This window comes from Dromiciops gliroides, chromosome 1 (assembly GCF_019393635.1).
Source record: "Dromiciops gliroides isolate mDroGli1 chromosome 1, mDroGli1.pri, whole genome shotgun sequence".
Taxonomy (NCBI): domain Eukaryota; kingdom Metazoa; phylum Chordata; class Mammalia; order Microbiotheria; family Microbiotheriidae; genus Dromiciops; species Dromiciops gliroides.
In genome coordinates this window covers 147,951,705-147,977,992 of record NC_057861.1, presented here as the reverse complement: position 1 = coordinate 147,977,992, position 26,288 = coordinate 147,951,705, and the positions used below count along the sequence as shown (strand labels likewise).

Below are 26,288 nucleotides of genomic sequence, written 5' to 3'. Positions count from 1 at the left end.
TGAACTCAGGTCCTCCTGAATCCAGGGCCAGTGCTTTATCCACTGTGCCACCTAGCTGCCCCCTATCCCCCCATTTTTAATGACCTCTCCCTCCTAGGTTACTACCAATTTATCAGTGACCAAACTATTGGAATTAAGACTCATACTTGGCCGGGGTGGTTCTTGTGCAGCAAGCTTAGTTTGTGTCTGACCATATTGAAGACTACTTAGCATGGTAAAACCTGTCAGAACTTGTAATCTCTTGGCATATAGCCTCTGAGAAAGCAGAGCTATGTTCATGCTATGACAAGGCATTCATAAAGGATGTCCAAATACTATAGGGTATCGTCCTAGCAGTAGGATGACTGAGTCAGATGGTATGATTTTGGTTTTGTAATTCATTAGACATTGCTGAATTTAGGGGTGTGGTAGTATATGTATTTGATTCTATCCCTGCCAACAATGAATCTTTATCCATTTTTAACCATTGCTGTGAAGTTCATAGTATCAAGTAGCAAATCATTTCATTATGATTTCTCTGATCATTAAATACTTTTAAGCTATGATAAAACTAATTATTATCAATTTGTATTTCTTTATGGAGAATTATTTATATCCTTTGCCTAGTTATTCTTGGAGGGATTGATAAAATTGCCTTTAGATTTGAGACTCAGAGAGTTATTACTGATAGGGGTGGGGGGAGAAGTATAAACGAGTAGCTGGACCCAGGACTTGAGGTGGGGGAAGGGGAGTAGAGTGTTTCCTCAGAAACCTTAACCAAATCCCTCGCTAAGCCATCTGCTACCTTAGGCCTGAGGGAAAAGAGGAATAAAGAAAGGGGGAGGAGAGAAGGGATGAAGGGGGGAAGGTGAAAGCAGAGGAAACATGAAATCGGGAGAAGAGCAGAACTAGTCATCAGAAGATTATTATGGGTTTAGCCACAGTATATGGAGTGATTTATTTGAAAATCCATCCCAACTCTGCTGCTATTACCTTTCAATATTGAATTAAGATTAATCAGGAGGTCACATCCTTATCAGCTTTTCAGGAAGAAAAAAACAAAATTCCTAAAATTGCAGACTGTACTTTGAGACCCCAGTGAAGGTTATAGACACTTTGCTAGAATCTCTGACCCTGTATTTGTGTCAAATTAAGATAATTCCTTTCAGCTTTGGGCTTCAAAACTCTTTGCTTCTGCCCCTGTAGTCCAAATGAGAAAGGGATATTATTCCCAATGATTAGATGATGAAATACAAATCTGTCTTTGTAGATTTGCTAACACGTACATTTCATAATTAAAATCACAATTTTGTAAGTGATTGTCCCATGGCACATTAACCAACAATTTTTTCCCAGACCTAGAAGTTGAATTTTTTTTTTCCTTTGTCATACAAGACTACTTTTTTTTTTCCTTCTCTCTCCCCTCCCCCCATCAGGGTCGCCCATCGGGAGATGCTTTTATCCAGATGAAATCTGCAGACAGAGCATTTATGGCTGCACAGAAGTGTCATAAAAAGACTATGAAGGACAGATATGTTGAAGTCTTTCAGTGTTCAGCTGAGGAGATGAACTTTGTGTTAATGGGGGGCACTTTAAATCGAAATGGCTTATCCCCACCGCCATGTAAGTTACCATGTAAGTTTTTCTTGGGTCTTGGCGCTATCCTCCGCTATGTGCTGGTAGGTGCTTGAGCTGCTTTCATAACTATGTTCCTGGCTCTTTCTGAGGCAGATAAAGTGGTCATATGAAGCTTTCCCATCTGAAATCAATCATATTCTGTGATTTAATTTACAACCTTGGTTGTGGATATCCATAATGAAAAAAAAAATGCTAAAAACAAAAAAACCCAACCTCTTTCAGATCATCCTCTTGCCTTTCCAGTGATAAGCAACTTGATTTCTAAAGCTTAACATGCCCAAGTAAGTAAGCACTGACTCTGGGAAGCAACATGGCTACAGAGATATTTTAATACACATGTAAAATAATTTAAAGGTGAAATTGAAAGTTTTTTACATGGAAAGCTTTATTGGGTGAGTGATGATAGGTTTGCTCTTTTTCTTCCCTACTTTCTGGATGAGGAAAGATAAAACTCAAATATTGGCTTGTTGAGACATATTTACTCTGTTACTTTACAGAGTGTCTAGAATAACAAGTCAGAGGCAAAAATCATAATTAAATTAGCCAAAGTTTTTATTGGGTCACAGGATCAGTGCTTAATTTCAAGCCATGCTCTTGCTCATTGGAACCTGGGTAGCAGTCATCTGGTGTTCTCTCTATTATAGAAATATGCTTTTTAGTCTAAACTAAGATCTGGATAGTGATTAGGGAACATATCTTAAAGATCTAAAGCTTAATGTATTTTTTTTTTTGGCCATGCGGGTGAAACTTTTAATTCTACTTGAAATCATGTTTATTGAAAAATATTTGTTAGAGTTATATAAAAGGGTCCCTTAGTATAGAATTTTTACTCCTGGTCTCAAAGACATATCACAACTCCAAGGAATTCCAAAGATAATTGAAAATTGGTGGTTTGATTTAGAAATCTGATTTGTTTTTTTATTTGGAAGAGCTAGAAGACTTAGATGAAGTTCTAGTAAAAAAAAAAAAGTCCCATCACTATTTGAACTAGTCAGACCATTCATTGACTAGACGTTGATAAAACAATTGTGCTAATAATAATACTTTACTCTGGAGATAAGCCTTCCTCCTGTATGTATGATTTATAATAGGATAGTGGAAAGGAAATTTTATGGTGACCACCTAAATTTTATTTATATATATATGTATGTATGTATACTAGTTTTTGCCAATTATTAACAGTGTCTTCAGTTTAAGACCATAGGATTTAGAAGTGGAAATTAACTTTTTTTAGATTACAGATTAGCATATTGAAGCCCAAATAGGTTCTGAAATAAGCCTGAGAGACCACTCAGGAGAAACTCAATTTAATAAAATTAAAATTTCAGAAAAATCCAAGAGAACGAGGGTCAACCACATAATGGTATAATCTGGCCAAAGAGTTCTATGCCATAATTTATGAATGTCTCTAATAAGACCCTATAGTCTCCCTCTGTAATGCATTCTATTATCTTTTATATTTTAGTGACATCTTCCTATAAAAGCTAAATTTTTTTTTAATTTTTTAAAATATGTTTATTCCCTTCTTGTTGTCCCTTTTAAAAAATTTCTAGCCATACTGTAGCCCTTCAAAGACATGAAACATTCTTCCTTTCAAAGGCCAGATAGGACATCTCCTTCCTGATGTCATTGGTCCTCTTCGAGAATAAAGGATAAACAATAGGACCAAATCTGTTTTATCTTTCTGAGTAGGAAGAATTATGGGGGACAGTTCGGTTGCAAAGTAGCTAAAGATCTGAGTTCAAATATGAACAAGTGACTTAACCTTTGTTTGCCTCAGTTTTTTCATATGTAAATTCAGCATAATAATAGCACCTACCACCCAGGATTGTTGTGAGGATCAAATGAGATAATAATTGTAAAGAACTTAGCATAGTACCTGGCACATTTTAAGTGCTATATAAGTGTTAGCTAGTATTATTAATTTCCAATCTTTATTTTGGGAGAAGGATGAAGATGAATTTAAGAACCAAACAGTCTAATTAAGATTGCTATATATACAATGGAAGAACCAATTCAAATTGTGCTGGATTGCCACTGATAAAGCTTTTTTGTTCCTTTTTCTAAAATAAAATATACTTCAAGGTGAAATTCTTTTGACCTCATGTCATATGATTAAAACAACTGCACAATTTGGGGTGCACTTCATACATGCTTTTTGAAGAGTGCTGCAAAACTGTCAAAAAGGAACATGATATTGATGTCAAACTGTCATTGAGGAATTTAATGTTGAAGATATGAAGGAAGTATTTTTCGTTGACCCTTGAAGTAATCTCACTGACTACTTAACAAGATATTGCAAGGGCAACATGTTAAGGAACCGTTCTACAAAAAAAAAATCTTTTTTTTTTCCTAAGAAAATTCATAATTAAGTATCTTACTGAAAAAGATAATTCTACATAAAGCTGTGAGAGACTTTTCAAGAATATAGTGGTATATTTCCCCAAATTCTTTAGGGGAATTGTTTGAATCTCAGAGGTAGTACCTGTACTTACCATAAATTGGGGTAAAAACAAAATTCTTTGCAGAGATCTTCAGTTTTCCATCTAATCATTCAGCTCATCTTATAAGTATGAGGCAAATGCACTGCAGGAGTGTTGAAACTGGCTCAGGAGGGGGCATCTGGGTGGCGCAGTGGATAAAGCACTGGCCTTGCATTCAGGAGGACCTTAGTTCTAATCCAGCCTCGGACATGACACTTACTAGCTATGTGACCCTGGGCAAGTCACTTGACCTTCGTTGCCCCACAAACTGGCTCAGGTTGACTTACTTTGACTTACTCGATAATTTTGGATTGCTCAACCTTTTGGAGCCTCACTTTCCTTGTCTATTCAGTGCCCTGGTCTGTGTATAAAGTTAGATTGTGGCTATATAATTTAAAGAAACATAAAGAAACAGAGACCTGTAAAAATGGTGAATTGGAAGCTACTGATAGGAAGAAGAAATTGTTACCTTGGGAAATGCTAAGTAAGTGTTGATGTGCCTCATGCATGACATGGCATATTTCTGACCTGTGAAATATTCACTGTTAGGTAAGAAAAGGTTAAAGGCAAGTTGCCTATTCAATTAGAGATAGTCTTAGGATCAGGACGATGTCCTAATTGGGATCTATAGCTATGATTCAAAACTTCCTTTCCATATACACCTACCTAAATCAGGTTTATGAATGAAAACTACTGAGTAAGAAGTAAGTCGAGTCATTTGAATTGAACCTTTTGGGGAAGAAGTGTTGTTCATGGCCAAAAGACAGATAAAAATATAGATTTCCCCCTGCAAGTTGCTAAGTCAGCCCTCATCTGAAGGACTCCATTAAGAGTGATAGTATGGGGGCAGCTAGGTGGCGCAGTGGATAGAGCACCGGCCCTGGATTCAGGAGTACCTGAGTTCAAATCTGGCCTCAGACACTTAACACTTACTAGCTGTGTGACCCTGGGCAAGTCACTTAACCCCAATTGCCTCACTAAAAAAAAAAAAAAAAAGAGTGATAGTATGGGGGCGGCTAGATAGCACAGTGGATAAAGCACTGGCCCTGGAGTCAGGAGTACCTGAGTTCAAATACGGCCTCAGACACTTAAGACTTATTAGCTGTGTGACCCTGGGCAGGTCACTTAACCCCAATTGCCTCACTAACAAAAAAAAAAGAGTGATAGTATGGTTCAGTGGAAAGAATATGGAATTTGGAGTCTGGGGGTTTGAGTCCTGACTCTGCCACATGCTACCTGAATGACCATGGGGAAGTCATTTAGTGTCTTTGGACCTCAAGCTTCCACATCTGTAAAATGGGGTTGGACTAGGTGACATCTGAGATCACTTCAACTCTAAATCTATGTTCCCATGATCCCAAGACAGTATTGGTTCTAGAGTCACGTTGGTGGCAGTCTTGGAGTTAGCCTCTGACCTCTTTGAATTAAATTCCAATTCCAGCTGAGGCAGGTAATCTAGAGCACAGGATTAGACAATCTGACATCTGACCCTTAGTCTTCCTAGGGTGGACATTAATCTAGGGTAGACTGGACCCCTATGGGTCTCTCTCTCTCTCTCTCTATTCTCAAGTATGTTCTGACCCAGATTTCCTGGGGGATAAAAGAAGCAATAATAAACGAACTGATACCTATTTTAGTGTAAGTTCTTGGTGTAACTAACAGGGAGGAAAAGAGAATCACGAAGTCTTCAAATAGGAGATTTAGCCCCTTGAACAACCAGGAGTTTGTTAGACTCTCTCCCAGGGCTGATGCATAGTTGAGATCACACAGACTACTGGAAAAAGATTTCATATTGTGCTGTTAAAGAAGATAGACATTAGATTTGTACCAAGGCATAATATTTCTCAAATTTCATAGAAGTTGTAATTTCCAGGTCATTGGGAAGTATGTAGTTAATATATTCATGCTGATGGTTCCTTGGAACCAAAAAGACAGGGATGGGAAGGCTGGGAAGAGCTGTCTGCCCAACTGCATAGTTTGTATCTAAAATGATAACTCTGTGTTCCCTTTACTAGTAAAGATGACATGTGTGGTGTAACTCTCTCCTTTTTCCTATTTAGGTCTGTCTCCTCCCTCCTACACGTTTCCAGCACCTGCTGCCGTGATCCCAACAGAAGCTGCCCTTTATCAGCCTTCTGTCCTTCTGAGTCCCCGGACACTGCAGCCCTCTCCAGCCTACTATCCAGCGGGCACGCAGCTCTTCATGAACTACACAGCATACTATCCCAGGTAAGGCCCAGAGGAAAGTGGAAACGAGAGGCAGGAACAAAGAATTCCTTTCAGGGCCAGGACACAGAGCTCACAAAAGAATATTGTCTGTGGTCACACTCAAGGTTAGCCCTGAAGGGAACGGCTGCTCCTTCATACTAAACCTGGGACGAATAGAGAGCTCCTTTGGAAAGAGCCCTCTCTTGTGCAGCCCTCCTTGGTTCTGTCTGGGCTGAGTATGTAGATGACTTAGTATACACGTTCTCACACATTTAAGGAAATTAAAACGGGTGAGAGAGAGAAGAATAAACAGAAAAGGAGGCAGGGCGCGGAAGGAAACAAGTAGATATTCAGTGTAAACATTGAATTATATTTAATATAAGTTGAATACTTATTAATGAAATATATTACTAATAATAGCTAGCATTTATAAAGTATATTAAGATCATTTCATTTGATTCCCACAAGAACCCTGTGAGTTAGATGCTGTTATTATCCTCATTTTACCGTTGAGGGATCTGAGGCTGAGCGAGCTTAAGTGTCCAAGGTTATGCACCTATTAAGTGTCTGAATTTCTGGTTCCAAGTCTAGCACTCTGTACATTGTACCACCTAGCTGATTTATAATAAATATAAATCAGGAAATCCATTTCTGAGTGCTTTTCAAATAGCCAGCAAAATTGATGATTTAGCCTCAAATACTTCCTTATCTGTATTTTGTTATGTCATCACCTTTCAGGGGATGATGGCATATGCCTATAATCCCTGCTACTGTGGAGTTGAGGCTGGTGGATTTCTTGAGCTTGGTAGTCCTGAGCTACAGGAGGCTAAGCCAGTTGGGTGTCTACACTACCTGGTTTTAATATGGTGAGCCTCAAGGGGTATGCAACCACCAGGCGACCTATGGGGGAGGAATTGGCCCTGGTTGGGAAAACAGCAGATTAAAGCTTCCATGAAAATGAGTAGTGGGATATGGTCCTCAAGTGGCCATTCAATTTTCAGACTGGGTGAGAGTGGTATACCTGTTTTGCTAAAAAGGAAGAAAAAAGGTGTATCATTTGTGTGTAATATATAAAGGTTCATAAAAAATATAGCAATACATAGCAACAGAACAGTCTTTACAACACTTAGAATTTTCTCCAAAATTAAATTTTAAGATATTGATCCTTAAAATAGGATCTTCTTTTTCTTAGGTTGGCTGAATTTCCTTTTGTGTTTTATCTATCTAATGATTAGCCTTTTGAGATAAGGTCTGGTAGCACTTTAGCTGTTGTGGGATTGGACATTGGAACCTGCCTTGACAGTGGTGGTGTTCTTAAAATAAATTGTCCTAGTTCTCATTTCATTCTTTATCAATTTGTGAAAGTCCTACATGTTTTTTTATTTTTATAGTATTGATGTTTTATCTACATGTGTATGTGTGTATGAAACTTTGAAAGCTATAGGAATAAATATGATGACTATTCTAGAATTCCACAGGAACAATGATAAAGCATACTATTCATTACAAAGATATAACAGATTTAGGGTACAGAATTTTATATCTATCTATCTATACATGTAGATATATATGTGTGTATCCATATATATATACTTACACACACACACACACACACACACAAGAGAGAGAAACATTGGGTTTGTTTTCCTTGACTCTGCTTGTTTGGAGAAATTTCATTTTCCACCCCCTGCCATGGGGTAGAAGAGTTGAAGTAAGAGAATATAGATTTAAAAAATTTTTTTTAAATAGAGGGACTGATCCCAATGTGAATTGTTATATGAACTTTAGATGAAGTTCCCATATTAGTTTTATTTAATTGTTTAAAAAAGAAACAAAAAAGAAATGTTGGAAGGGGGAGAGGAAGTGAAATGAAGGCAAATCTTCAAACAGAGAGAAAAGCTACCCTTTCTTTAAAGGAATTTGAAGCCCCAAAGTGACTTGGGGATTATCCAAAGTATGTTCTCCACATACATCATTGTAATATGGAAAGGATTTTGTATTTGTATGCCCAACATCTGACAGTATCTAGAACATAGGTACTTAATAAATGTTGGTTGATTGACTTTTAAAAAATAAACAAAACTTGGAAGTTGTCTAAGTGATTCTCTAGCAAAAAAACATATAGCAAATGATACATTTAATAAGTGCCTAGAATTGAGATTCTGATGTCTTTGCATTCTTTCAATCTATACTACCTACTCACTATTGGCCTCAGTATTAGAGTGGAAAGAACTGGAGGGAATTAGGAGCTCCTACTTCTTTTCTTTGCTTTTAATTTTCCTTTGGGGCAGTGAGGGTTAAGTGACTTGCCCAGGGTCACATAGCTACTAAGTGTCAAGTGTCTGAGGCTGGATTTGAACTCAGGTCCTCCTGAATCCAGAGCCAGTGCTTTATCCACTGCGCCACCTAGCTGCCCCACCTAGTTCTTTTCTTTGGGGGCAAATAAATGGTGCAGTGGATAGAGTACCAGGCCTAGAATCAGGAAGACACATCTTCCACAGTTCAAATCCAGCCTCAGATACTTTATAGCTATGTGATCTTGATCAAGTCACTTAACCCTATTTGCCTCAGTTTCTTCATCTGTAAAATGAGCTGGAAAAGGAAATGGAAAACCACTCCATTATCTTTACCAAGAAAACCCCAAATGGGGTCATTAAGAGGTGGCCATGACTGAAAAATAACTGAACAAGTTCTATTCTCAGATCTGCCACTAACCAGCTGTGTGACTTGGGGCAAGGCGTTTGACCTCTATATATCCATTTCCTTAATTTGTAAATGAACTGATTGCTTAGACTCTTCTAAGTATAAAATTCTAATTCTAACTTTCCCATTAAAATCACTGTTATTTTTTACATCACTTTCATTTTCAAATATAGTCCTTTTCCTCTCCATATTCAGAGACTAGTAATAACAACAGGAACAATAGCTAGCATTTATGGAAGCTTTTTAAAGTACACAAAGCACTTTACAAATATTGTCTCATTTTATCTTTTCGACAACCCTGGGGGAGAGATGCTAGTTGTTACCCCCCATTTTACAGATGAGGAAACTGAGGCAGAGGTTAACTGACTTGCCTAAGGTCACACTGCTAGTAAGTGTCAAGTATCTGAGACCGGATTTAAACTCAGGTCATCCCAGCTCCTGGCCTAGTGCTCTATTCTCTGTACCACTTACCTGCCTACCTTATTTAAATATTATTTTTGGGGGGGGTGAGGCAATTGGGGTTAAGTGACTTGCCCAGGGTCACATAGCTGATAAGTGTTAAGTGTCTGAGGCCAGATTTGAACTCGGGTACTCCTGACTCCAGGGCTGGTGCTCTATCCACTGCACCATCTAGCTGCCCCCAAATAATTTTTTAAAAGAAAAAAATGGTGGGGAATAGTAAGCAGTTTTGCAAAATTAACCAACATATGCTATCTCTCCCATTTAGTACCTAAATATTTCTATTTGTGAAATAAAACTATTGCTCAGACCAAAACAAACAAACAAAAAAAGCTATAGCATCTTAGATGTGGAGAAGGGACCTTAGGGATCACCTAATCCAATGCCATCATTTTACAGATGAAGAAACCAAGGTCCCCAGAGGCCGAGAAACTAACTCATCCATGGTCTTAGAGGTAGAGCTGGGATTTGAAACCAGATGTCTATCAATGCCATTTCCACTGTTTTCCCCCTATGCCATGCCATACTTCATGCATTTTATTTTAAATTGGCATAATTGAAAAAGAAAAGAAAAACCAGGAGGATTGTTTTTCAAATTTTTTGTTAAAGTGTTTTAGGAAATAATTGTCAGAGAGGAAGAGAGCATACACCCCCTCCCCTGTCACATGAGGCTCTTTACACAGGTGGGCTAGACACTTGCCTTTCAGTTCCTAGCAAGGAAATACCAGAGGATCACATCACATTGGCATCCTGTCCAAGGCTATTATACTAATCACCCAAGAGATCAATTCTCCATAATGCTGCTGGCATCTAGGGTGAGCTTCAGTTTTGCCTCTGAATTTGTTCCCTGGTAGTATCCCGAATGTGGGAGAGAACGCTTCAGAGAGAGAAATCAGCATTGCAGTCCTAGCTCACCTTTATACATTGCCTCAATTGGTTCACAACAACCATAAGTATCAGCCCCATTTTGCAGACAAAGAAACTGAGGCTCAAAGAAACATGAACTCACCCGAGGGTCACACAGCTCAGTCCAATATTATTTCCAGTATACTATACTGTCCCCTTGCTTTTGTAAGTACTCTCGGCTGACTACCTGAAGCACTGACCCACAATCCCCATTCTTTACCTTCACTGAGTTTAAGAACACTGTTATTTGTCCCCATTCCTTTCCTCATTTTTGGGAACTGAAGTAGAACGAAAGAAATGTTGTGGCCAGCCTATAAATGTATTCTGCCACTGACTATGCCTGAATTAAGAAAACAATGTTGGTTGTAAAAGGAAGCATGCCTCTTGCCTAATGGATGAAAGTGAGGTTTACTATTTTCTGGCTTATAAGGAAGACAAAGCAGCATTTTAAGCCTACCTTAGATTAGAGGGATTAGAGGGTGCTTAAGAGACAGTCATCAAAACCTTCAGGTGGGAAGGCCAGCATTGTCTCAGAGGGAGATATCATTTTCATCCATTTTCTGGAAACACCACAGCAATATTCAGGGAGACATACTTTCATTTTCTTCTTCTTTCCTTACTTATCACACATTAAGAATAAGAAAAGGTGAAATCATGGCTATTTATTGATCTCCAATTTGGTGGAAGTCAATATGCCTGGCTGATTGCTAGATGTAATAATAATTCCTGCCCTTTATGTAGCACTTAATGGTTAAATGTTTAAAAGGTTTGTGTAAATTATCAAATTTGAGTCTGATAACAATCTATGTGAAATAAGCACTTGAAATACCAATTTTCCCATTTTACAGATGAAGAAACAGGATCAGAGATATTTATGAACTTGCCTTTTTCAGTCAGAAATTGGATTCAATCCTGAATCCAGTTCTTCCAGCTTCTAAGATCAGCACCTATCTATTACGTCTTGTAGTGCAGAGCTGTCAAATACACAGTCCACCATGAGGCCCAAAATACAAATGCAACTCAAACTAAATTAAAATGTAACTGGGAAATATTTAACAAAATAGCTAAAGATTTGTTAGAACATGGATAATGCTCATATGTCTTTTTCTAAGTCAGCGTGTGCCCACTGTGATGTTTGGTTTAGTGGCCCCATTTCTATTTGACTTTGATATCATTAGGGTATTGGATAGAATGCTAGGCTTAAAGTCAGGGACACATGAATTCAAATTCTTCTGTAGATAATTGTTGTGTAACATTGGGCAAATTTTCAAACTTTTCCATGCTTCTGGTTCCTCATCTAAAATGAGGGAGTTGGATTCATGAGCTCTTAAGTCCCTTCTTGACTTGGAGCTGAAGCTTCCCATATGTGGTAATGTCATATCCTTGAGAGGAGGGCCTGTAATTTTTCTATTTGTATCCTCAGTGCTTAGCACAGTGCTTTTTCACCTTCTACACACTTGAAAAACATTTTTCATTTATTCCAGCTTTAAATCTGTCATTTCTGTTCACTTGCATCCAAGTCTTTTTTTTTTATTTAAATTTTATTTTATTTTATTTATTACAGGGCAATGAGGGTTAAATGACTTGCCCAGGGTCACACAGCTAGTAAGTGTCAAGTGTCTGAGGCTGGATTTGAACTCCAGGTCCTCCTGAATCCAAGGCCAATGCTTTATCCACTGAGCCACCCAACTGCTCCTGCGTCCAAGTCTTCTTGATCCCCCTTGAAATGATTTGCTCTTTCCTTCTCCAGCTCATTTTACAAATGAGGGAACTGAAATAAACAGGACTGTGTGATTTGGCCAGGATCACACAGCTAGTAAGTGTCTGAGGTGGGAATTAAACTCAAGAACATGAGTCTTCCTGACTCTAGGCCCAGTACTCTATCTACTATGGCACCACCTAGCTGCCCTATTATTTTATAGCTCTTTGAAAAACACATTACTATATAGTAGACCCAACACAGTTTTAATTTTAGCAATAATTCTTTACAATAGGAAAATTTGAATTCCTGCATTTAAATCAGTCAAAAGTATTTATTAAGCACCTACCATATTCCCAGGACTTTTCTAGGCACTGCTGGATACAGATACAATGAATGAAACAAATCTACACAGAATGAGCTTAAACCCTTGAGCTCCAGGTGTACAATAGGAGGATGTTTTATTTATTTCATGGTCTTTAACATGATGTGATCACAAAATGTAATTATACTCTACTATTCAAGTGAAAATCCTCATGAGAAAATGACATTTGAGTTCCATGATATGAGTACTTCAGTGTTATTTTGAGAGGTCTGAGGGGTGATAGTGAAGAGAGACACCTTTCAGATAAAGTGCCAAAAGCAGTCCTTAAGAAATAGAAATCTATAAAGTGAAGAATGTTCCAGGTATTTGGAGGTCATCATATAATCTGCAAATATGGTACCTTGAAGAATAGAACTTGTCTTTTCTTTTTTTTCATGAGATGGAGTAGAGACAGGTCACTTAAACAAAAATCCCAGATCCAGGAAGTGAGCAGAGGATATAAAAGAATGGGATGTATGCCATGAGTAATTCATTCATATATTTCTTCCCCCCTCCTATACCACTCACTTCCCTCCTATTAAGGCTTCTCATTTCTCCTTGCAAAAGAATGTCCTCCCTTCAAATTGGTACCATAGGTGGAGCCCCATTTAGATGAGAGACTTGTCATGTGTCTCCAATTAAACACTTTGGATAAAGATGAATTAGACTTGCATGTTTTTCTGCCTTTGTCATAATACTTTGGTTAGCCCACTTTTCAGTGGAGGCTATAATTAGTCATGAATCATCTTTGACAAAGGGAAAAAGCACCCCAAAGAGGTGTAAGTTATGGTTTGGATCCTTTCCCTTGAACAGTGCTTTCTGCCCCACCTAGTAATAAATGACCTGAGTCTCTATGTAAATGAGAAGCTTTCTCACCTCCTAAGGAGTGAGTTTTTCATTTAAGTAAGTAAGATCAAGGCCTTATGAAATGACTGCTTTGTCATTTTCTACTATTCAATTTTGGAATTTACTGCTTTCTTAATATTCTTTTGGTCATTGTAGCACTTCCTGTTTTATATTGCTATACAGTTATAAAAGTATACATACAAATTTAATATTATTGTATTTTTTCCAATTAGTTGTAAAGATAGTTTTCAAAATTTATTTTTGTAAGATTTAGAGTTCCAAATTTTTTTCTCTCTCTCCCCCTCCCAAAGCCAGCAAGCAATTTGATATAGGTTATACATTACAATCATGTTAAACATATTTCCACATTAGTCATATTGTGAGAAAAGAATCAGAACAAAAGGGGAAAACCACAAGAAAGAAGAAACAAAACAAAATGAAAAAATATGCTTCAATCTGCATTCAGATTCCACAGTTCTTTGTCTGGATGTGGTGAGCATTTTCCAGCATGAGTCTTTTGGAATTGTCTTGGATAGTTGTATTACTGAGAAAAGCTCTGTCTATCTCAATTGATCATCACACAATGTTGCTGTTACTGTGTACAGTGTTTTCTTGGTTCTGTTCACTTCACTCAACATCAGTCTACTTAATTCTTTCCAGGTTTTCCTGAAATCTGCCTGCTCATCATTTCTTACAGCACAATAGTTTTCTATTATAATCATATACCATAACTTGTTCAGCCATTCCCCACTTGATGGCTGTCCCCTCAATTTCCAATTTTTGCCATCACAAAAAGAGCTGCTAAATGTGTGTCCTTTCCCCCTTTTTATGATCTCTTTGGAATACAGACCTAAAAGTGGTATTTCTGGGTCAAAGGGTATGTATGCCATTGTAGCACTTCTTATTGGATTTTCCTTTTGCAGTTACGTGAGTTCTACTCAATTTCCTAACTTTTACATTTTGCTTTAGAAAACCTACCAATGTAGGGGTAGCTGGATGGTGCAGTGGATAAAGCACTGGCCCTGGATTCAGGAGGACTTGCGTTCAAATTCAGCCTCAGATACTTCATACTTACTAGCTCTGTGACCCTGGGCAAGTCACTTAATCCTCATTGCTTCTGCCTCCCCCAAAGAAAGAAAACCTACCAATGTCAAGGTTCCAAAAAAAAAAGTAATTTCATTTTTAAAAATGCTTGGTCATCTTGCTTTAGTGAAACAAACTATAATATGAGAAAGGAGTTTAATGAAATTTGTAAAATTAACTTTCTCTTATTGAGCCTTGTGAAGATGAATGGTTGTTTTTAGTCATTGAAGATAAACAAATCACTAATTGCCCCATTTTTAGTGGCTGTTATTATTATTGGGGGGGGACAGGGCAATTGGGGTTAAGTGACTTGCCAGGGTCACACAGCTAGTAAGTGTTGTGTTTGAGGCCGGATTTGAACTCGGCTCCTCCTGAATCCAGGACTGTTGCTCTATCCACTGAGCCACCTAGCTGCCCCATGGCTGTTATTTTTACATGGGGACAGCTAGATTTATAAAGTTGGATAGAGCACCAAGCCTGGAGCCAGGAAAACTCATCTTCATGAATTCAAATCTAGCCTCATATGCTTACTAGCTGTGTAACCTTGGGCAAGTCACATAATCCTGTTTGCCTCCAATTCTTCATCTGTAAAAGGAGCTGGAGAAGGAAATAGCAAACCGTTAGTCCAGTATCTTTGCCAAGAAAATCCCAAATGGGCTCACAAAGAGTTGGACACACACAAAAATAAATAAATAAATAACCAAAGAGTTGGACACAATGAAATGACTGTAAACAAAAATTTCTAGATGAAGATGTGTTCAAGAAGATCACAATATTACAAATTTGGAGCTTGAAGGGACCTAACAAGGCCATCTAATCCAACCCCTTCATTTTATAGGTGAGGAAAAGGAGACTTGGGCAAATTAAATGACTTCTCAAAATCACATGGTTTTGTACCAAAGTCCTCTAGACTCTAGAACCAATACTCTTTCTAGTGTAGAACACTACACTGCAGTGAGTTTCTTTTTGCTATCTAGCCTAGATACTTTCTTTATTCTAAGTGAAAGTGAACCATATTTATTTAAACATAACACTTTTATAAGTACTTGTTATTTCAATGAAGATAGAAGAGTATTATTATTAAAAATAATTGAGGGGAAGCTAGGTGGCACAGTGGATAGAGCACCGGCCCTGGAGTCAGGAGGACCTGGGTTCAAATTCGGCCTCAGACACTTAACACTTACTAGCTGTGTGACCCTGGGCAAGTCACTTAACCCCAATTGCCTCACTAAAAAAAAAAAAAATGAGAGAAGGGCAGCTAGGTGGTGCAATGGACAAAGCACCAGCCCTGGATTCAGGAGGACCTGAGTTCAAATCTGGCCTTGAACACTTGACACTTACTAGCTGTGTGACCCTGGGCAAGTCACTTAACCCTCATTGCCCTGCAAAAACAAAATGATTGAGAGGAATGTGGCATAGTAGATTAAATGTTGGCTTTTGAATCAGGAAAACTCAAATTCTAGTCTTGTCTTTGTTTCCTGGTTCTAGTTACTGGTTCCTGGGCTAGTCACTGGACTTAGTCCTCTAGGCAGCTCTCTAAGACATAAATTGCTTAGAACTTGCCCATCTGTAATCATGGTCCTCCATTCAATTGTGGGCTCCTTGAGGGCAGGGACTGTCTTTGCTTCTTTTTGTATTTTCAGTGCTTAACATGATGCCCCACACAAAGTAAGTGATTCATAAATGCTGGATTAATGACCAAGTGACAGTACTAGTAGAGAAGATTTTTCACTAGAAGCTCCCTGTACTGACAAAATCACATGTCTGCTGATACATGTACACGAACACACACAAGAAAATACCCACAATAATTACTACTAATAATAACTAGCATATATAGTGGTTACTACATGTCAGGCATTTTGCTAAGGACAGCACCCTGGGAGGTAGCTACTATTAATTATCACCCCCTTTTTACAGATGAGGAAACTGAGGCAGACAGATTAAATGACTTGCTGAAGCTCACACTAGTAAGTATCTGAGGCTAGATTTGAACTCATCTTCTTGACTCTAGGCCTAGTACTCTACCCACTGTACCACCTAGGTACCTAATTAACTTTAACCCAATTAATTAAAACCTGACAAAAGCTTTCTGGCAATGTACAGTCCTTAAGTCTATAGTCATTATCCACATGCTTTATTATATATTCATTGCTTTCTGTTGCTTCTTGTTCTTTTTTTTTTTTTTTTTTTTTTTGCAGAGCAATGAGGGTTAAGTGACTTGCTCAGGGCCACAATGCTAGTAAGTGTCAAGTGTCTGAGGCCAGATTTGAACTCAGTTCCTCCTGAATCCAGGGCCAGTGCTTTATCCACTGCGCCACCTAGCTGCCCCTCTGTTGCTTCTTAAATAGATAACTGTTATGTGTTTGTACCCGTATACGGCACTGTGGCTGAGACATGAGAATATGGGAGCATTTGGATATTGATTGTTGAGATAAGACACATCAATTGATACAATAGTCAACAGGGAGCTATTAAATTCCTGAATGGTGCCTAAATGTGATGAAAATGGAATTTGAGTGGTATAATGGAATGAGCACTGGAATGGAAGAACCAGCTTTGCCATCGGTGCAAATCATTAGCTCTCTCTAGTCCCTAGTTTTTTTTTCTCATTAAAATGAGGTATCTAAGATGAATTCTAGAATTCTATAACTATTCTAGTCTCTGGAATTTGAATTGCAGCCAAGAGATAGATAGCTGGTGGAGGGGGGGTTATGTTTAGAATAATCTAGGACCCTGACAGCTTGACTGTTATGGCATTAGTGGAAAGAATGAGACAGAGCTGAGAACTGGTAAGATACGATAATGGACTGAAAGTGATGGTGAAGGAGAAGGGGTCAGAAACTATGCAGATTTTTTAGTCTTCTAGAATTTCTACTTTCATACTAAGTTTTCCCCTCTCTTTCAAAAGGATAGGCTATATACCATAGTGAATGAAGATAAATTTCTTTTTGTCTTATGTTGTAAAGTTATTTTGTCCTCCCATATGAAGATGTTCTAAGTATGTGCTTTGAGATTTTGTTTTGGTAGTGGTGATGAATTTACCCTGTGTCTACCTTAAAATCAATGGCATTTTGGTGGATGGTTTTTTGTGTTTTTTTTTTCCCAAGATGGCTGGCTAGTATTAGGGGAACATTCTATGGGCATGGAAAAGAGGTGATTCTAGTTAGTCTAAATGAGAATCACTCCTGTAACCTTGGCCTCTTTGAGCAACTGAGGTCAACATAAAACAAACAAAACTCAGTGACTAATGTGCTTTGAACTCCTTGGCAGTGGTTACTAGAGAAACATCAGATGGAGACATTTGATAACTATTATCTCAGGATAATTTGACTATAGTTTATCTGTGTCCTACTTTAAAAAGCAAAACAATGTCATATTGCAGGAAGTGGGTGAAATGATTTGCAGGATCGCATCTTGCAAAACTAGCCCTGAAGGGCGTTTTGCATCAATCATCTCTCTTCAGATAGTGCCCTGTGGAGCTGCAAAGAGTGATACCAGGGGCAGCTAGGTGGCGCAGTGGATAGAGCACGGGCCCTGGAGTCAGGAGGACCTGAGTTCAAGTCCGGCCTCAGACACTTACTAGCTGTGTGACCCTGGGCAAGTCATTTAACCCCAATTGCCTCACTTAAAAAAAAAAAAGAGTGACATCAGCACTGCCGATGGAAATTCATGTCTTAATGTTTGGTTTGTGTCAGCCCCAATTGATCGATTTAGCTATCGCTATCATTTGCCTTTGTGGGTGTTATTAGGAATAAAAGGCTCGGATTAATGAAAGTTGGCCAGGACGCTGGATTTGGGGATCGTGCCTGGTGCTTGAGTGACTAGGAGGCTTCATTATCTTTTCTAAGAATCATAAAGGAATATGGTACTGAGGAAGAAACAGCATATTCATTGTTGAACTGCCTACCTCTTTTGCTTCATGTCAGTGAGCAGTGCACATGGTAGGAAGCATGTGGAGTGGCCTGGGAAAACTTGTTTTTTCTTAAGTTGTTGAATATATATTCCACAAGATTGTCATCTGTTTCTTTTGATTCACTGTGCTTTTTCTCCCTCTAGCCTCTCAGGTCCACCTAATAATATTGGCTACTTCCCTACAGCTGCTAACATTAGCAGTATCCCTCCACAGCATGACACGGTGGTCAGAATGCAGGGCCTGGTCTACAGTACTGGAGTTAAGGAAATTCTTAACTTCTCCCAAGGTTACCAGGTCAGTAGCTTTAAGGAGAAACAAAATTCTCAGTGCCCCTCTAAAGTTAAATTGCCTAAAAATATAATCAGAGGCGAGGAGGGATTTTGGGGGGATTCATTTTTTTTTTTAATCTGTCAGGTACACATTAAATTTACAACCAAACAGTTTACGTATTCAGAGAGTGATGGTTAAACATTATTGGAGGCCAAGCATGCGTGTCCTGTTTTTACAGTGTACCTGTTTATTAAAATGGGGGCTTTGTTGTTCCATGTAGCCGTCCTATTTTGTAACCAACTTTAATCTGTGACGTGTTCGTTTCTTTACTGTTATGTGCAAAAGCTCTTCAGTACCTTAAGACAAGTTGGATTGTTTTCTGTGGAACTGGTTTAACTGTAGAGAAAATGTGTTCAAGTTCACTGTCATCTCTTTGCTTGCAAAAGTGGTGACCTATTAAGTTAGTATGCAAAACCTAGCTTGAAGCCATTCTAGGTAGCTCATAACCATAAGTACTCTTCCCTCTAGCCATGGGGGTTACCAATATATTGCTTTTGACAGTGGACCTTGAAACCTGGGATACTCATCAGAGGACCTTTTTGAGAAAGCTTGGAATTCCTGATTTTGCCTAAATTTAGGAATTTTTTTCATCCATTTGAGGTTCATTTTCAACACAGTTTTTTTAGCTGCCAACTTTTCTTTGCCTCCCCTCATAAGTCTCATCCTCATGCCATAGCTACTTGAGTTAGCTCATCATTATAGAATATTTTTGGACTAGAGCTCAATTATTAAGCATGTCTTGAGTGTTGATTTTGTGTCAGGTACTGTGCTAAGTACTGAAGATACAAAAGGGGAAATAGACAGCCCTAGCCCTCAAGAAGTTCAAAATCTAATAGGGGAAACAATAAACATCTATACGAGCACTGTATAGACAGGATAAAGAGAAAATAATTAACAGAAAGGAGGTACTGGAATTAAGAGGGACTGGAAAGGGCTTCCTAAAGAAGATGAGATTTTAGTTGGGACTTAAAGGAAGCCAGGGAAACCAGTAAGCAGAGGTGAGCAGAGAGAGCAATCAGCATGGGGGACATTCAGAGGAAATGCCAGGACGAAGTGTCTTGTATAGCTCACATAATGGAGAGCAAACTCTCTTGCTTCCTTTAGAGAGTCAGCATTTTCCCCTTGTGGGTAAAGCATCCATTTATCTAGGGTACGGACAGTTGAGCTCTTTCTTTGCTACAGGGTCCATAAATAGGTTATGTGCTGTTTTGTGTTACATTACAACCAATATTGAATTCTGAAGTTTTGCTTCAGCCTTGAACCACAGTCAGCCCCTTTAAGCTTTCTACAGAACTAGATATGTTGGTATTCCCTGGTTTTTTTTCTGGTTTTCTTTTATTTATTTATTTTTTTTAGTGAGGCAATTGGGGTTAAGTGACTTGCCTAGGGTCACACAGCTAGTAAGTGTCAAGTGTCTGAGGCCAGATCTGAACTTGGGTCCTCCTGAATCCAGGGCCAGTGTTCTATCCGCTGGGCCACTGAGCTGCCCCTTCCCTGGTTTTTTTTTTGTTGTTGTTGTTGTTTTTGTGGGGCAATGAGGGTTAAGTGACTTGCCCAGGGTCACACAGCTAGTAAGTGTCAAGTGTCTGAGGCCGGATTTGAACTCAGATATTCCTGAATCCAGGGCTGGTGCTTTATCCACTGCGCCACCTAGCTGCACCCCCTTCCCTGGTTTTTAACAAAGAGGATCTCTAACAGCAGGAATCACTGAGCTTGGTTGTATGGGTTTTTAATTTCCACATCCATGAAATCATGAAGCATTGTGAAATAAATGAAAATGAATCATGTCAGATGTAATATTTACTGCCCATAGCATACCAATGTACAATAATTAGTGTACAGGTACCACAAATAGGACATGCCCTATTGTTTTACTATGCACCAAGTGATACTGAGGGGTTTTTTTCCACATATAAAAGAAGAGAACTAGACTAGATCAGAAGTTCTTTTTTTGTCACGGACCCCTTCTCAGAATAATGTTTTGTCATGAGTGACAAAAAGGAATAAATTAAATTGAAAGACAGTAACAAAAATTTTTTTTTATAAAAAGAGCAAGTTGGGCCAGCTAGGTGGCACAATGGATAAAGCAACAGCTATGGATTCAGGAGGACCTGAGTTCAAATTCACCCTCAGATACTTGACACTTACTAGCTGTGGGGGGGGAAAAAAAAGAGCAAGTTCATGGACTCCAGATTAAAGAGGAGGACTAAATGTTCTCTAAAATTCTTTCAAGCTGTATCATTCATGACTATGCCAGTGTTAGTTTAATTAAAGTATAGAGGTGAGTAAATAGGAGTCCAGTCCTGCTGTAGGAATGTAAGAGTCTAATTTATTGACACTGCCTCTTTTTTGGGGGGGGGGGGAGGCAATGAGGGTTAAGCGACTTGCCTAGAGTCACACAGCTAGTAAGTGTCAAGTGTCCGAGGCTGGATTTGAACTTGGGTAGTCCTGAATCCAGGGCTGGTACTTTATCCACTGCGCCACCTAGCTGCCCCTGAGTCTCATTTATTGAAACATAACTTGCACCTGAGGAAGCAGAATAAAGTTGGTGGTCTGAGAACTGTGATTTTAGGTGGCTAAAGCATGCATACAACATCTTGTTGAGACTTTTCAGTTGTGTCCAACTCTGTGAGCCCCTTTGGGATTTTCTTTGCAAAGATACTGGTGTGGTTTGCCATTTCCTTCTCCAGCTCCTTTTACAAATGAGAAGTTGAGACCAACGAGGTTAAGTGACTTACCTAAGGCCACTCCAGATTTGAACTTGTAAAGATAAGTCTTCTTGACTCCAGACATGGCACTCTATCCACTTTACCACTCAGCTGTTCCAGTGGCCACCTTAGTGGATTTTTTAGACCAGGAGAAGGTTTGCCTACACCTGGAGACTTTGATAAGGAAAAATTGCAAGGCACTTGGCACTTTCCCTAAAGAAATTCAAGTATCTGACAAAAAATAACTGAAGGGGTAAATAACAAGTGCTTCTTGAGCTCACTATGAAGAATGACAAATGACTTAGCTTCTTTATGGGAACATTTTGATTATTCTTAATCTATCTCCTTGGCTTCTGAAGCCTAGTTTAGAACAAATTCAGGTTTGGAGTGGGTGGTTTAATTTTTTCCCCAGGTAATTTGCAGGGTAGGCTTGTTAGTCAATTTTTAAACTGAGTTGAAAACAGAGTTGGAATCTAAACAAACATAAAATTAGCAATCCTTTTTTAAAAATCTTACCTCTACTAAAATTATTTGTGTCATGAAGGTGATTCCAGCATCCCAAGGGCTATTCTAGAGGAGCATAAACTTTGGTAGGTCCAAAAAAAGCTGGAAAGCATTCTGGTGTGGTTCTGATGTGAAGTCATATATTTTCTATCTACCTAAATTCAGGAATATTTATTGCTAAAAGTTTGGCCATAACAACTGTTGAATTGATGGGAGGGCTTTTATGTGCATCACAGTGAATAGTGCCTTCACCAATGAGATTCAGCCTTTTTGAAATAAAAGTTTTCAGGCAAAGGAGATTTTCTCAAGACCATTGTGTGATCTGAAATTGTACCAGAAAATTGTGTTTTATATCCCATATAGTAATAAACTGCCAATTTTTCTCCTTGAATTCATTTTGAATAGAATTTTGAGGAGTTTTTTCCCCAAGGCATGAAGTTATAGTAGAACCAGCTGGTCCTACTAAAGTTTAGTTTGGGTTTTTTTCTATCATGCCCTTATGTTGTCATTTTTTGCATACTTTTCAAGGGCTTGGTATTTGCTAGTTTAATAAGCAAAATTGGGTTCATTTATTATTCTATAATTGGATCAACTTTCTAAGAATAAAAAGAGACTAATTTTTTTTCTGTAGTAAGTAGGAAGAAATGGATACAGTGAATCAACCCTGTTGCTTTTCTCTATTTCACTAGTTTATAAAGGCTTGAAAGTATTCCTGACCTATAAAGGGAGATGCTTTGGCTCTAGACATTCTTAGTATGATGGATATGATTATATAATTATCAGTCATTCAGTATGGTATCACAGATTTTGTAGACTATACTTCACACAAATGTTTGAGTATTTAATTAGTGGTGCTATTCTATTTGCCTTTTGGAACATCGTCATCATTATTAATTATTATTCCTATTATTGTTGGAGGGCTAATACAGGATACAATTAATGGAAATATATCACCTGGCAGTAATTGGCGGGTGAAATACATTAATCTTTTATTTTTGTTTTTTTGTTTGTTTGGGGTTTTTTGGTGAGGCAGTTGGGGTTAAGTGACTTGTCTGGGGTCACACAGCTAGTAAGTGTCAAGTGTGTGAGATCGGATTTGAACTTAGGTCCTCCTGAATCCATGGCCAGTGCTCTATCCACTGCGCCACCTAGCTGCCCCCATTAATCTTTTTTTTTTTTTTTTTTGGCAGGGCAATGGGGGTTAAGTGACTTGCCCAGGGTCACACAGCTAGTAAGTGTCAAGTGTTTGAGGCCGGATTTGAACTCAGGTACTCCTGAATCCAGGGCCGATGCTTTATCCACTGCGCCACCTAGCCGCGCCCCCCCCCCCCCATTAATCTTTGATAAGAAATTTCATTCTTGTCTTCAAAGCAAATCATTTGCTTTTCCCTCTGATTTTGTATCCTTTTGCAAAAGTATAAGTCCCATATTCATGTTTTTGAGGATTCAAGTTGTCAGTACCTGTTGTATTTGTAAAACACTCTTGGGGCAGCTAAGTGGCGCAGTGGATAGAGCACTGGCCCTGGAGTCAGGAGGACCTGAGTTCAAATCCGGCCTCAGACACTTGACACTTACTAGCTATGTGACCCTGGGCAAGTCACTTAACCCCAATTGCCTCACTAAAAAAAAAAAAAAACGCTCTATGGGCTCAGACACTTGACATTTACTAACTATGTGACCCTGGACAAGTCACTTAACCCCCATTGCCCCACCCCCACAAAAATTCCTTTAAAAAAAACAACGTTCTATGGGACAACAAAATTCATGTTATCTCACAGCAGAGAAAGAGATAGGGAAGGAAGGAAAGAGTGGAAGGGATGACTTCTTCATGGTTAGAATAAGATCCTGTTTATGGTTTGGATTGTCATTCTGCTCCATAGGATTAAGGAATCCTTAGTTTAGGGCTATAAGGGACCTTAGAGGACATATAATTAAAACCCTTCATTTTTTAAGATGAGGAAACCAAGAAGCAGAGAAGTTAAATGACTTGCCCAAGATCACACAGGTAGTAAATGGCAGTGGCAGGATTTGAATGTGGATCCTTTGATTCCCAATTCAGCATTATTTCCATGGAAGTGTTCTGCCTCATGTAACCTTAAGTAAAAAGCTTTGCAGTGCCTTAGTTACTCTCATTTGAAAATGGGTGTGCTGGAAGATGATTCAATGGCCATAAAATTACTCAAATACTCAAATGATGATGTTTGGCACTGAGAGGAATTTGTCAATTCCGAGCTCCTCGCCTCTCACCCTGCAATGGACTTGCACCATTGGCTTTATATTTGTATAGTCAAGGGCTGTCTCTTGTTTCTTCTCCAGGAAGTTGTAACATTTAATCACAATCTTTTGGCAAACATTCTAGCCAGAAAACTACACGCACATATATGCGTGCACACGCGCGCGCACACACGCATGCATGTGCAAACATACATATATAAATAAAGAACCTAGGTAACATTAGTCTTACTCTCTGATAGATAGATAGATAGATTTTGCTCTTTAAATTTTCCCACTTGTCTAAAGATAATAGGTTCATTTTTACAGGATGTCTTTTTGACACATGTTTGATTGGCATCAAGTAATTATTAAAGTTTAATTCCTTATGTTAGATGCCTTAGAGCTGTCCTACTATACCAGTGGGAGAACTACTCTTTTTGGATTCAGGACTTCTTTATATTCTTGAAAATTATGGAGGACCCTAAAGACCTTTTGTTTATGTGGGTAATATTTACAGTGTTCAAAATGAAAGCTGATAAATTTTAAATATTGATTTATTAACTTGTTAAAAAATAATAATTGTTTTATATTATTATAAATAACATGTTTTTAATAAAAATAACTATTTTCCAAGATAAAAAAATAGTGGTATTGTTTTATATATTTTTGCAGGTCTCTTTATTGTCTGGCTTAACAGACATTAGCTAGATTCTTATCTGCTTCTGCATTCAATCTATTTCAGTATATTGCTTTGTTTAAATATATGAAGAAAAACTGGCCTGGAACAGATATGTTGATGGAAAAGGGAATAGCATTTTAATAGGCAAATTACATCTTAATATTTTTAAGAAATTTGTTTTGACATCTCAGATTTCCTGAAAGGATCTCTAGGACCTAGGGGGTCTGCATACCACACTTTGGGAACTACCACAGTACAAGTACCTTTCATGGGATATTAGTGCCACTATTCTTTATTTTGTCCGTTGGATAAAGGGAATTTATTGAGTAATGTCAATCAATTTCATCCTTAGAAACTTTTTGAAAGTACTTTTCAAGGACAGGTCTTGGATGATTTTCAATCAGGTGGCTTTAGTTAAAAGCTTTATCTTCCAAGCTTGCAATAAAGCCTGATTTGGAAGGACAGATCCAGTCACTGTGTACTTAACTTTCCAAGGGTCTTGATGTCCTTTAACTAGGGTTGAGGAAGTTGGCATGCTGGTGGAGGTTAAATCCATTGGAACACTGGACATCCAGTAGTGACAAATTGCCCATCTTTTGATCCTATCTGTTTCAACTTGCATTCTAGTATGCAGCAGAGAATGGACTTGTACACACAAATGACCAGGCAAGGACACTGCCCAAAGAATGGGTTTGTATTTAAGGGCCCCAGCAGTTAGACCATCCTCAGAAAAGAAGGTAAGGATGTGTGATATGACAATTTAAGAATAAAAATGCTAGAAAATATTTTCACAAAGATCAAGTATCAAAGAACCAAGTCTGCCAGAAGTCATTTGACTTCTAAATTGGATTAAGGGTTTGAAAAATATAAGAGTAAAAGGAGCAGAAGGAAAAATGCTAGAAAAGATTGATTACAATTAAATAGTAATTCAAGGGGCAGCTAGGTGGCGCAGTGGATAGAGCACCAGCCCTGGATTCAGGAGGACCTGAGTTCAAATCCGGCCTCAGACACTTGATACTTACTAGCTGTGTGACCCTGGGCTAGTCACTTAACCCCAATTGCCTCACCAAAAACAAAACAAAACAAAACAAATAGTAATTCAAGGGAAGTTGTAGTATAGGAGAAATAATATTGCATTTAAAATCAGAAAATCTAGATTTGCATCTTGATTCTGCCATTTACTACTCATGCAACTTTAAATAAATAATGTAACCTCTCTGAGCCTCAGTTTTGAAAAGATGAGGATAATACTTCCTGTCCCACAATGTTGCTGTAAAGATGGCATGAAAACTTCTAAAACTTTATGGTTTACAATTAATTAAAGTACTCTATAAATGTAAGCTTATATTATTAGTAATAGGGATAGGGATTGGACTTGTGATTTGATTGTTTTGGAATTCCTTCTGTTAGTGCAGGTCCATACCTTCTCTGAGTCTTAAGAATGTTAGAGGAGGCAGCTAGGTGGTGCAGTGGATAAAGCACCGGCTCTGGATTCAGGAGGACCTGAGTTCAAATATGGCCTCAGACAGTTGACATTTACTAGCTGTGTGACCCTGGGCAAGTCACTTT

The 26,288-nt window shown here is 38.4% G+C and overlaps 1 protein-coding gene across 3 annotated transcripts in view; it reads left to right on the top strand.

Moving 5' to 3' along the window:
• The window catches only part of ESRP1 (epithelial splicing regulatory protein 1), an 84,996-nt gene extending 59,575 nt beyond the window's left edge, over positions 1–25,421 (top strand). For 2 of the 3 annotated variants that reach the window (XM_043976184.1, XM_043976182.1), the window contains exons 12-15: positions 1,416–1,614; positions 6,161–6,329; positions 18,428–18,578; positions 25,347–25,421. In XM_043976184.1, coding sequence (XP_043832119.1) covers positions 1,416–1,614; positions 6,161–6,329; positions 18,428–18,578; positions 25,347–25,421 — 594 coding nt within the window. The remainder of the gene's footprint in view (positions 1–1,415; positions 1,615–6,160; positions 6,330–18,427; positions 18,579–25,346) is intronic. The other variant, XM_043976183.1, reaches the window with a different exon arrangement.
• The last annotated feature ends 867 nt before the right edge of the window (positions 25,422–26,288 follow it).